This window comes from Pipistrellus kuhlii, unplaced genomic scaffold (assembly GCF_014108245.1).
Source record: "Pipistrellus kuhlii isolate mPipKuh1 unplaced genomic scaffold, mPipKuh1.p scaffold_m20_p_34, whole genome shotgun sequence".
Taxonomy (NCBI): Eukaryota; Metazoa; Chordata; class Mammalia; order Chiroptera; family Vespertilionidae; genus Pipistrellus; species Pipistrellus kuhlii.
This window is the reverse complement of record NW_023425534.1, coordinates 1,899,868-1,912,051: the sequence shown is the minus strand read 5'-3', so window position 1 is coordinate 1,912,051 and position 12,184 is coordinate 1,899,868. Positions and strand designations below refer to the sequence as shown.

The window sequence follows — 12,184 nt, the reverse complement described above, 5'->3', positions numbered from 1 at the left end:
CCGGGTTGCAGACTGGATCTCCAGTAGGGGGCATGCAGGAGGCAGCCCATCGATGTTCCTCTCTCATCAGTGTTTTTATCTTGCTCTCCCTCTCCCTTCCTCTCTCTGTAAAATCAATAAAAACATTTAAAAGCAATCTTATAAAGCTCCTGAGGAAGCTTCACGGTCCCTGCCCCCACCCTGCCGGCCCCAGCGCCGTGCAGCCCCCGCGGAGAGGGGAGGGCTCCGTGTTCACACGTGTTCCGGGGGAGCAGTCCTGCCCGGCTCACCGCCACGCTCCTCTCCCCGCAGGTGTCACCATGAAGCTCATGGACGAGGTGGCCGGCATCGTGGCCGCGCGGCACTGCAAGACCAACATCGTCACCGCCTCCGTGGACGCCATCAACTTCCACGACAAGATCAGGAAAGGTAACGCTGCCGCGGGGGCCTGTCCGGCGCCTTCGCGTCTGCTTCACCCAGCCTCCGCTCTGTCCGCTCTGCGGGGGCGGCTCTGAGCCCAGGGCTCGCCCGACAACTCCTCCGTCCGGTGAGCCCGTCCCTCCGGTGGGGGAGCCCTCGTCCCGCTGGAGCGGCAGCAGCTGGGCTCTTAAAGCGCCACCGGCGGAGGCGGCGGAGATGTGGGCTCCCTGTGGCCTGGCCCTCAGCCCGCATCGCTCGCTCCCGGAGGAGCAGGCGCTGGTGGGTGAGCGGCAGGGCCGGGGAGAGGAGCCCGGGGCAGTGCTGGCCGTGCTGGACACCAGTGCGGCCCGGTGACCGGCCGGGAAGCCTTGTTGGTCTCGGCCTCCATGTGGCTGTGCGGGCGCAGGTCCCGGCCCGGCTCACGTGCTGCATGAAGATGAGCAGCGAGTCCCCCCCGACACGTGGCCGTTCTGTCCTGTGTCTCCTGGGGTGAGGCCTGCGCCCCCAGAAGGAGCCTCACAGGTTGAGGGGGGTCAGGCTGCGTTGATTTGAAAGAGCCTCGTCGCGAAAGCAGCCCATGGGCCGGAGCGAGGCCTGTCCGAGCCGCGGAGGCCTCCCGACCCTGGGTGCTCGCCCTGCACACGCCTGGCACCTGAGCCTGGGGGCACTAGGGTGGCGACGGGAAGGGCAGAGGTCTCCTCCCCTGCCTGGCCGCATTGAGAGCGAGTTAGGCTGCTTCCTGGGACTCGGGGCTTCCGGAAAGGGATCTGCCCCGAGCGAGCGAGCGAGCCTGGTCCTTGGCTCGTCCTCCATGGCTGCGGGGGCGCGGCGAACGCGGGAAGGGTCCACGCCGCTCTGTCCGGAACGACTCCCGGTGGGAGTACTGGTCCAGGCTTCAGGCTCCACAGGAACCACCGGGGACGCCAATCAGAGGAGCCTTGTCTGGGGATCAGCTCAGCGGCCTGGGCCCGGGGCAGCCGGCGTGGGGCCTGCTACAGACTCCCGTTTCTCAGAGCTCCTCTGCCCAAACGCGGGGAAGGGTCTTTTCTGTCGGCAGCCAGGTGGCCGGCAGGTTCCCCAGAGGAAGGGTCCCTGCAGACGCTGAGGGGAGGTGGGCTGCCCCCGGGTCCTCGGGGCAGGCCCGTCTGTTCCTCAGGCCACGGCTTGTTCTGGTGGAAGGAATTGGGGCAGAGCTAACATGGCAGCGGACCCGCCTGTTTCTGGGCATTGTCCAGGGCGGGTGGCCTGTCACGCCGTGTTTGCTGTGTCCTCGAGGGACGGCCCAGAGGGGTGGGCTCTGGTCTGCACCACAGCTCTGTTCTCGGTCACGTCCACAGTCACGTCCACGTGGAGGGCTCAGCGCTGGCAGTGCCCCGGCCGCGCCGCCTCAGACCCAGAATTGTGCGTTTGTGTCCAGTTCCACGGGCCGAGGCCTCCATCCTCCCGCCCCCCCCACGTCCTGCGCTCCTACAGGCACCTGCTCCGTTTCTGCGTTTGTTAGTGGAGACGCTAACGTGCCAAGGCAGCGGGGGGAGCGGGCGAGGAGAAAGCAGGGCCCTGAGACGTGGTGGTTTGGAAGCGGGAACCTAAAGCTGCATTTTCTTGTGGAGAATGGTCTCTGCAGACGGGAACGCAGAGCCTTCTAGAAAGGGCGCTGGGAGTGTCAGTAAGAGACACACAGCCCTGGCTGTTCGGAGCTTAAACCTGAGCTGCTCTTAACGTTTGAAATATCTGGCAACTTCCCGGTCCTGGTGAGAGCAGTTTTTATTCTGTTTGCTTTTTCCAACCCTGGCACCCTGCTGGGGAGGGTGGGCACTGCCAGCTGCCCGGCCGTGCACTGCGGGCAGCTCAGCAGTGACTGAGAGACAGAAACTGGCGAGGGTTCAGGCGCAGCCCCCCTACCTGGCTCTCACCCTCACCCCACTCACCGCCGGGCCCGGGCGAGCCCTCCCCAGCCCAGCGAGACGGGTGCCCATTGTGATCCGGGCCTTCACCACAGGCGTGAACGAGGCCGCACCCGCCCTCCGCCTGGCGGCAGCCCCGACAGGCACTGAGCACAGCCTCCCGGGTCGGTCCTCCGTGTGCTGGGCCCCGAGTGTCAGCGTCCCCACGCGGTGCCCCTTACGGGCAGAACCGATTGCCTCCTGAAAGGCGGACACTCAGGCAGCGCCCAGCCACGTGCCTTCGGAGGAGCTGGCCTCCGCCCTCCGGAAGCCGGGCTCTGGCGCGGGTCTGGCTGCGGGCGGCGGGGCCTGGCTGACCAGTCCCAGTCTGGCCGTCACCAGGACGACCCGGTGTGCCTGTCCCCTTGTCCCCCACCCAATGCCACCGTCGTTGACCACGTGGCCTTCCTTCCCCAGAAATGGCTGTGCCCGACCCGCAGAGCTCCCTGTAAGTATGCCGTGGAATGTGGCATGGAACGTTCTGGAACTTTATAACCTGGAATAACTGCTCTGCTTGTAGCCCGCTGACTCCCCTAACAGTTGCCCCGCTGCCCGACCTGTCTGTCTGGTGGGGTCTCTAAACATGTCTGCAGGGGAGACCCTGAGGGGGGACCCTGAGGGGCCCCACAGCCGGCACTGCTCTTGGGGAGCAGGTCCCAGCAGTGCAGCCTCTGCAGGCACCTCCTTGAGCCTGGCCAGCGGGAGGCCATGGGGGGACAGGGGCCGGTGTCCCGAGGGCTAGTGCTGCCGCGTGGTCCTGAGCCCATGAGGTGGTCGTGGCTGTGCCAGCGCCTCCCCCTGCCACGCCAGGCCCGAGGCCCAACTTCGGCCGCTCGTGTCCCCCCGGGGCTCTCCGTGAGGGGCAGGGTTAGGGGAGGCGGGGGGCAGAGGCGCCTGCCAGGCGGATGCTCCTGAGCCGGGGCCTGGGCGGTGTGGAGGCGGCGGTGGGGATGAGGGGGAGAGGACCCCGGACGGTTAGGGGCCACGTGACTTAGACTCAGTCATACTCTACGGGGGAGACCGCGGGAGGGTGAGGCCGGGGCCTCTGAGCAGGTGTCCTCTCGGGAGGGCCGAGGGCCTGCCTGGACGCGGGCGGCTGTGTGCGGGGCTGGAGCAGCAGTCAGGGAGGCAGGACTCGGGTCAGTGTGGCAGCTTGGCCCGACCCACTGCTTGAGCCGTTCAGACTGGCACTGGGACATGGCAGCCGGGGAGGGGGTGCTGTGGGATGTGAAGGACAGCACCTAGTGGTGCTCAGAGCAGCGTGGGGAGCAGCCCTGTGCCTCCAGTGGGCACACAGGCCACAGCGTGGACAGTGCTGGTTGCAGACTTGGCCTTAGCCTTCAGGGCGGAGCCAGCACCCCAGGGCTGCCCACAGGTGGGTGGGGCTGGCCCTGAGGGGCAGGAGTGGGGAGGCACCCCCCGCCCCCGCACACACTGCCTCGCAGGGGCTGGGGCCACTCGAACTTCTCCCCTGAGTGAGACCAGTGTCCTGCCGCTGGGGAGCGTGCGGGGCTAACGTTTGCCGTGTGAACGTCCTAGCGATTGAGCGGCCTGCGCTGCCCAACCAGTGTCTCAGCGGCCTCAGTCCCACCGGTCCCGCCCTCCTAACGCTGTCCCCTCCGCAGGCTGCGTCATCACCATCTCGGGGCGCATGACCTTCACGAGCAATAAGTCCATGGAGATCGAGGTGCTGGTGGACGCCGACCCCGTGGTGGACAACACTCAGCGGCACTACCGGGCCGCCAGCGCCTTCTTCACCTACGTGTCCCTGAGCCAGGACGGCCGGTCGCTGCCGGTGCCCCAGCTCCTGGTGAGTGCCCCTCGCCCCGCCCTGGGCTCCCGTTCTGGGCAGCGGGGCCTCCTCCCACACCCTGAGCCACGGCCTGGCTGGGTGCAGGTAGCCGCCAGGGCCCTCAGAGGGAGCCCCCTTCCTGCGCCCCCGCTTGGGCTCCCCTCGGGGTAACTCCGTGTTAAGGACACCTGCCAGCGCATGTGTTGGAGGGAGGACCCCCCAGGCGCTCAGGCAGGGGACCCCCCACCCCCAACCCCGCGCTGCCTCGGCGCCTGGCTGGGCTCTGCCGGGTGTGCAGAAGAGACGGGGCAGCCGAGCGTGTCCATGGCTGTGGTTTCTCACCAGTTATAGGCCATTTGGTTCCTCATGGGGGTCTGGGCCGCACTGGCGCTGACAGTCTCTGGCCGGCGGGAGGGCACCGCCCAGGTCACTGGCCGCTCACCTCACCTGAGGCTGCAGACGGGCCGATGGGGACCCGCTGGGTGCTGGGGCGGGCGGGGCTCCCTGGGGTTGTTTGAACGGAGGCTGGGCTCCTGGGCCCGTAATGACTTCCCCCTGACACCCCAGCCCAGTCCGCGTGGGCAGCTGAGTCCCTGAGCCCACAGCCCAGGCTCCACCCCTCACTCCTCCCTGCCCATCTGGTGGCACCGGGCACCACAGCCTCTGCCCACGCCCTCCTGCCTCAGCACAGGGGACGACTCAGCTGTGCCATCGGCTCCCTTCCCTGCTGAGAGCCACTGGGTCCCGGTGCGTGTACCTAACCTCCTGCCGCCCCCGGCCCACTCCCCGCCCCACGGGAGCCCCACTGTCCCCTCCTCAGAGGACACCCATCCAGCACGCCGTCCCCCGCTCCCATACCGCCTGCTTCCACTGGAGCCCGGCCCCCGCAGGACGGGGAGCCGGTCCTCAGCTGGTAGCGTCTCCCCCAAGCTGGGACGGGTTTGCTCCTGATGGGCCACGAGGCCTGGAACAGTCTTGGCGCAGAGTGGGAGCGCTCTGAAAAATGCATGCGTCCTACTGTGTGCAAGGCTGCCCCCGGCCCCTCCGTCCTGTGTGCTCAGTCCCGCCACCCAGGGTCCTGGGCCTCTTTCCTCCCAGGCCTCCCGCCTCTGGCTCAGCAGGGGGGCCACATCCAAGGACGTCCCCGACCCCGTCTTCATCTCACCGCCTCTCCCTGCCTTTGGAATGACTCATCCGGGCCACCCCTCGCCTCCCCCCCCCCCCCCCCCAGCATGAGGCTCCCACAGGCCCCTCCCTGTCCCTTCCCACTCGGCTTTGCCAGCTCTGCCTCTCTCCACTGGGCCTCTGCGGGCGTCTCACACCGACTGAGCCACACTGAGGTCTTACTTCCCCGAGAAACCCCCTCCTCCGGTGTCCGTGCCTCGTGCCCAGAATCTGGCTGGCTCTCTGCTCCTCGGCCCGCACTGCTCCCCGCAGGCCCTGTGCCCAACCCCGAGCCGCCCTCCCTCCGCCTCTACACTCAGCCGTCCAGTTTGTTAAAACAAATCAGACTCGTCCCCTCGCCACCTGAGCGGCCCCAAGCCTGGGCTGGTCCACCCGGCCGCCTCCTCTGCTCCTCAGCCCCAGACTCCTGCCCCAGGGCCTTTGCGTGTGCTCTTCTGCCTGCACAGCCCCCCGCAGGTGGGCAGGGAGCCAGCTCCTTCCACTCTTTCTCGACGTTTCCTCCGGGGAGGGCCTTCCCGCACCGGGGCTCCTTCCGGCGTGCGCGTCAGTTAGAATCCGGACTGGCTCCTCGCAGACATCGGAGCGGCAGCCGCAGGTCCCTCCGTCCCACCCCCCCCCTCGGTGGGCCTGCCCTGCTGTCAGGCCGGAGTCCTGCTCTGTAATCTCGGGCAGGTGCTTCCCGTGGGCCACGCGGGGGGCGGTCCCCCGAGCTGATTTGTCAGCGGCTCCTCACTGTCTTCCCGGACCCTCTGGAGCGTACGCCCACGGGGAAGAGGCAGTCACCACGGGGGAGAAGAGCGTGATAGGGGCAAAGGGAAAGCAGGAGGGGGATGTTTTGGGGGACACCGTAACGTTCATACGGAGGGAGAAGAGGGCACTCAGTCGGGCCTGGAGTGGGGACCGGGAGCCGGCCGGTGGAAGGAGCACAGACACGAGGGCTGGGGGCAGGGGGGGAGCAGGCAGGCACCTGCGCCCCCAGTGACACCGGGTCCCCAAGTGGGCAAACCAGAGAGAGCCAAGGGGGTGATGTCTCATTTTGAAAAGGCTCCTGCCGAGTGAATGATTGACAGTTCCTCTGGCCAGGTCTGCCGTGCCCACCACAGCCCAGTACGGAGGTGCCCCGCCACGCCCGCTCCCCAGCACCCCCAGAACTCAGCTGGCGGAGCTGTGGGCTCTGGGAGGAGGGCCTCGCCCCAGGGCCTGGTCTCCGCGGAGCGCCTGTGGTCGGGGCCTCTGGGGGGGCCCACGCCCTTCACGGAGCCAGAGCAGCCTGGGCTGGGCCACCTGTGGACGGCCTGACGGGCTCCCGGCCTGTGGGGGAGGGGAGGGGGGGTGAGGAGGGTGCTGGGCCCGGAGGGGAGGGGAGGAGGGTGCTGGGCACGGAGGGGAGGAGGGGAGGGGAGGAGGGTGCTGGGCACGGAGGGGAGGGGAGGGGAGGAGGGTGCTGGGCACGGAGGGGAGGAGGGGAGGGGAGGAGGGTGCTGGGCCCGGAGGGGAGGGGAGGAGGGTGCTGGGCACGGAGGGGAGGAGGGGAGGGGAGGAGGGTGCTGGGCACGGAGGGGAGGGGAGGAGGGTGCTGGGCACGGAGGGGAGGGGAGAAGGATGCTGGGCACGGAGGGGAGGGGAGGAGGGTGCTGGGCACGGAGGGGAGGGGAGGAGGGTGCTGGGCACGGAGGGGAGGGGAGGAGGGTGCTGGGCACAGTGGGGAGGTGAGGAGGGGAGGGGAGGAGGGGAGGGGAGGAGGGTGCTGGGCACAGTGGGGAGGTGAGGAGGGGAGGGGAGGAGGGGAGGGGAGGAGGGTGCTGGGCCCGGAGGGGAGGGGAGGAGGGTGCTGGGCACGGAGGGGAGGTGAGGAGGGGAGGTGAGGAGGGTGCTGGGCACGGAGGGGAGGGGAGGAAGGTGCTGGGCACGGAGGGGAGGGGAGGAGGGTGCTGGGCACGGAGGGGAGGGGAGGAGGGGAGGGGAGGAGGGTGCTGGGCACAGTGGGGAGGTGAGAGGGGAGGGGAGGAGGGTTCTGGGCACGGAGGGGAGGTGAGGAGGGTGCTGGGCACGGTGGGGAGGGGAGGAGGGTGCTGGGCATGGTGGGGAGGAGGAAGGGGATGGGGAGCGACACCTGCTTGAAGGAAGGTGACCGAAGTCTCAGTTCCAGGGGCCAGCGGCGGTGACCGGGCCTCCTGCTCCGGTGGGGCCCATCCTCACCAGTTAACGGCCATCTTTGCCTTCACTGAGGGCCTGGGCCCCGTTGCTCATAGAAACAGCTTCTGTGGGAGGAGGGTCCCTCCCAGAGGGGTTTCGGCCCAGCCGCCTCCGGGGAGAGTGTCGTCTGTCTCAGCACACGTGTGCTCTGTGGGCCTGAGCGCCAGCCTGCCCTCCCCCCCGCCTCCCCTCCCCTGCCTCTCCCCTCCCCCACCTCTCCTCTCCCCACCTCCCCTCCCCCCGCCTCTCCCCTTCCCCCTGCCTCCCCCCTGCCTCTCCCCTCTCCTTGCCTCTTCCCTCCCCCGCCCCCTCTTGTCAGCAGTTCTTCAAGCTCCTGCCTATTTTTAGCTCCGTCCCCAGGGCCGCTGACACGGAGGAGGCAGCGGTGCTGTTTGGAGGTTCCTGTGAATATTTTATGCGGAGGTGGCGGGTGTGGAGGAGGGCAGGCGCTGCTCCCTGCAGCTGCCGGCACTTCCGGGCTGCTTATCAGGAGAGGCGCAGGCAGAGCTAGGAGCCAGGCGCCCTCTGACCCAGGCCAGGCCCCGCCCTGCCACCCTGACCGGCTTCCCTGGGGCCGTGCCCTCTGATCCAGGCTGAAAGTGGCTGTGCACGGGGACACGGGAAGCCACCCAGTGGCTCCCTGGCAGCCTGGCACCTCCGGTGGGTGATCTGTCAGCCTGGGGGGCGGGGGCTGTGTCCCCCCAGGAGCATGAGAACTCAGTGGCGTCTGCTGAAGCCACAGCAAGTGCCGTCCGGTCCAGCCGTGGCTGCTGGGCTGAGGGTCCCGGGAGACGTCAGGGGCGAGGTGCCAGGAGGAAGCGTGGACACGGGGGTTCGCTCCCGCCCTTGGCATTGAGGAGCCCAGACTCTTGTCAAGCTCGGGAGGATGTGGTTTGGAGAACAGCAGCTTCCGTGGATCGTGATGGGGTCAGATGCCGCCGTGAGGGCTGATCGCTCAGCAGCCCCGGGGCAGCCCTCGCAGGTTTGCTTTGTCACATGTGAGCCCGCCAGCGGGGCCGCTGGGCGACAGGGCCACCAGGAACCGTCACGTGTGCTGGGCACTCTCAGCAGCAAGGCTTCCCGCAGCTCTGGGGTCACTGGTGGGGCCGCTTGGCGGGCTGGCGGACGCTGAGGGGGGTCCTCGGGCCTGGGCCGGCCACGCGGGTCCCGGTGCTGAGCCCTCTGCGCCGGCTGCGGGCGGAGCCCTGGTTCCTGACCGCATGGGCCACCGGGAGCGGGTGTCCGAGCGCCACCGCTTCTCCGCTGCTGACCGAGGACGCGACTGCGACACGAGAAGGGATCGGCTGCCCGCAGTCACGGAACGGCCACCTCAGGCCACGGAACCTCCTGCAGGACTCTGTGCCCAGCCCCGGCGGGCCCCTCCCTGTCTCCGAGCCTCGGTTTCCCCGCTGGAGCCCACGGCTGCGGGTGCTCTGCGGGCTGTCATGCTGTCATGGTGACGCACCGGACAGGAAGCTCCCTGGGCCCGGCCTGACCCTGAGTCCTCCCGCGGCCCATCAGCAGCCGAGGCAGCCACCCCCTCTCCAGGCCACAGCGGGGCGGGCTCCCACCCTCCTGCCACCCCCAGGGTCTGGGAGGGCGGTGCCACCTGGGGCTCCGCCTCGGCGTTCTGGACTCTGTGTGGCGGTGATGTGTGACCGCTCCCTGAACAAGCTCGCACAGACTGGGCGGCAGGTCTGACCGGGACGGATGGGTCTGCTCCTGGCGTGGGCCTGCTCGGTGCTCCGGGAGCCGGACCGGAGGGTCCTGACGCTCCTTGACCGCCGTGCCTCCTGGGTTGGAGGCTCAGCACAGACCTGCCTGTGGTGGGAAATGCCGGAACCCACTTCCGGGGCCCGCATCCGCCTCCCCTGGTGCCAGGAGTGGGGGCCACAGGGAGCAGGTGAGAGCCGCACCCCCACCCGCTGCTCTCCGCTGCTCGGCCGGGAGCCCGGACCCTCCACCCCCTTCGGCAGCGGAACGTGTGCCTCTGCAGATGCCCCTTGAGGGTCCATGGCCCTGGGCACCTGAGAACCCCGCTCAGCGTCAGCACCAGCCCGCCCAAGCGGCCCCACCAGGACCCCTCTGAGCGGCTGGGAGGCCTGCGCCGTGAGGCCCGAGTGGTGCCCGCAGGCGGCTGCACGGGGGCGGGGGGCCTGCAGAGGGGGCGGCAGAGAGGGGCCTCCCTGGAGTCGGGGCATCCGTGTTCCTCGGTGGCTGCCCTGGAAGGTGAATTGGGGGTCGGGAGAGGCCTGAGGGGTCCCTGGACCGAGAGGGTTTCCAGCAGCGCCAGCGCGGCCTGTGTGTCCGGGGGGAGGGCAGGGCTGCCACGTGGAGACCAGCGCTCGGTGGCCCAGCGCCAGCCCTGCCACCTCTGGGAGTGGGGATGGCGGAGCCTGGAGGTGTGGCCGCTGAGCACAGCGCCGGTGGCACAGACACCACACGGTTTGGGATTGGAGTGCGGGCTTTGTTTGGTCTTCATTCTGTGACCATTTGTCCATTCACCCCACTCCGTGTCCCCGGCGTGCTGGCCTCGGACAGCGGCAGGAAAGGCCGATGAGGCAGCGTGAGTGCGCGGGCCACCGCCGCCGCCCGTGGAAATGCTCCCAAAGGAGCTCAGGGTCCAGGAGGCGGGCCCTTCAGGGCCACGGCCGCTGTGAGCCGGCGGGTCCCGGGGCCGAGCCCATCCCGCCTGCCTCCCACCGCGCGCTCGCCAGGCTGAAGACCTAATGCCTGCGCGGCTGTCTGATCAGAAAGGCCTGCGTCCGTTCTCGGGGAGCTGTCACCGCTGGGACCCCTTTGCACCAGACAGACTCCCACGAGTCACTAGAGGACGAGCTATCGCTTTGCCAAGGGCGGAACCAGCCACCGCCCTCGGCCCCGAGCTGCGATGCGTGTTCTCCGCACAGAGGGTGGGAGTGAAAGCATCTGGTTGCGCCGTTCGGCTCTGGAAGCCACAGGCCTCGCCCGCGCCCCCTCCCCCCCTCCCGGGAGGAGCCGAGGCAGCAGCTGCGGGAGGAGTGGGTGGAAGGGGATAAGCAGGCCCAGGCCCTGTGGCCACGGGGCCCCTGAGCCAGGAGGAGCGCTTTCTCCTGTCCCTGTGGTGGGTGTGAGGCACCAAAGGCCCTGCCCCCTTAGGATGGCCTCGGAGCCGCCTCCTCCCAGGGCTGAGCCGTGGCGGAGCCAGGAGCACCGCCACGCGGGGAGAAAGCACCTGTGAGTCCCCGTGTCAGCGGGAGCAGCTGGCCTGGGAAGGCGGGCAGCGCCCTGAGGGGCACAGCCAGCTCCTGGGGCCAGCGCCTGTGTCTCCACCCCTCACTGCCCTCCAGCAGCAGGCGCTTCTGGGCCTGTGCACGGGGACTCCCAGCTGTGGACCTGCTCACACTGGTGGGGTGACTGCAGGTGGCCCCCGCCCTCCCCCTGCCCAGCTTCAGGCCCTGGAAACAGTGATTTCCTTTCCTACAAGGAGCCTTTTCTCCCTCCTCCTCCCCTCCTCCTCCTACTCCTTCCCTTCTCCCTCCTCCTCTCCCTTCCTCTCCCTTAAAAACAGCAACAACCAGCAACTGAGTGTTTATTTACTTTGGGGTGGAGGGAGCCGGCTGCGGCTGGGAGGAGTTGGCAGCTGGGCCGTGGGTCGGGGTGTGTGTGTGTGTGTGTGTGTGTGTGTGTGTGCGCGCGCGCGGGAGCCATGTGTCGCTGTCAGCTCCACACCCGGCGGGGAGTGGGGACCCTCCTAGTCACTTGGCAGGCGGGCTGTTCGCCTGGGGAGGCTGTGCCCGCCCTGTGCTTCCGTTGTCCCGGGGCTAGGCTGCCCTGGCCATCTTCATGAACTGCCCCGCCAGACACCTCCCAGGGGCAGCTGTCAGCACCTGGAGGCGCAGCGCCCTGGGGTGGCTTGATGCCTCAAGCGGCCACATCCAGCCCAGCCACCCCTCCTCCAGGCACTTGGTGTCCAGTGCATCCATCTGCTTCTACCCCCATCACTGGCGACTCTGGTTCTGTTTGAGGCTGGATCCTGGCTGATGGGTGTTGGGATGGGTCCGAGCAGCTGTGGGCCTGGCGCTGGGACGTGTCCCCTTCCACGGGGTGGACACAGGACTGGTGTGTTTGGCGCCAGCAGCACAGACTGGAACTGCCTGCCCCTCCTCCAGCGAGAGACGCAGCCAGAGTCTTGGGACTCGTGTGTGCTGAGGGGGAGTGGCCCGTCGGCTAGCTGGTCTGGTGGGGAGCGGGCTTCGGGAGCAGGTGGGACAAGGGAGATGAGCGAGGTGCCCACCCTGCGGGTGCAACGGGGCCCTCTCACCCCCAGACCCACGCTGTGCTGCCCCCGCTTACAGACGCCCCCAGCCTGCCCCGCACCCCAGCTTGTGTCCTCTGCCCGGGGCGGCGAGGGCCGTGCTTCCTGGGCTGCAGCTGCCCTCTGTCTAGTCAGTTTTCCTCTCACAGTAGGAATTCACGTTTATGCAAAAACAAGAGTGCGTCGTCATCAACATGGGCCACCGGCCGCCTCCTGCCAGCTCACATCACACCGTCCAGGCAGCGGTTCTGTCTGTGCGGCCGGCGCCAAAGGCGAAAGTGAGGGTGTCCGAAGGCAGCAGGGCTCCGGTCACTGGCTGAGCCTCCTGGAGCACCGGGCCGCGGCTGGCCTCCCCGGAGCACTGGGCTTCCC

At 68.6% G+C, this 12,184-nt stretch overlaps 1 protein-coding gene across 5 annotated transcripts in view; it reads left to right on the top strand.

The window, feature by feature from the left end:
* ACOT7 (acyl-CoA thioesterase 7) overlaps window positions 1-12,184 on the top strand; it is a 56,841-nt gene that overhangs the window by 41,328 nt on the left and 3,329 nt on the right. For all 5 annotated transcript variants that reach the window (XM_036460924.1, XM_036460926.2, XM_045570554.1 and 2 more), the window contains 2 exons: window positions 292-408; window positions 3,968-4,152. In XM_036460924.1, coding sequence (XP_036316817.1) covers window positions 292-408; window positions 3,968-4,152 — 302 coding nt within the window. The remainder of the gene's footprint in view (window positions 1-291; window positions 409-3,967; window positions 4,153-12,184) is intronic.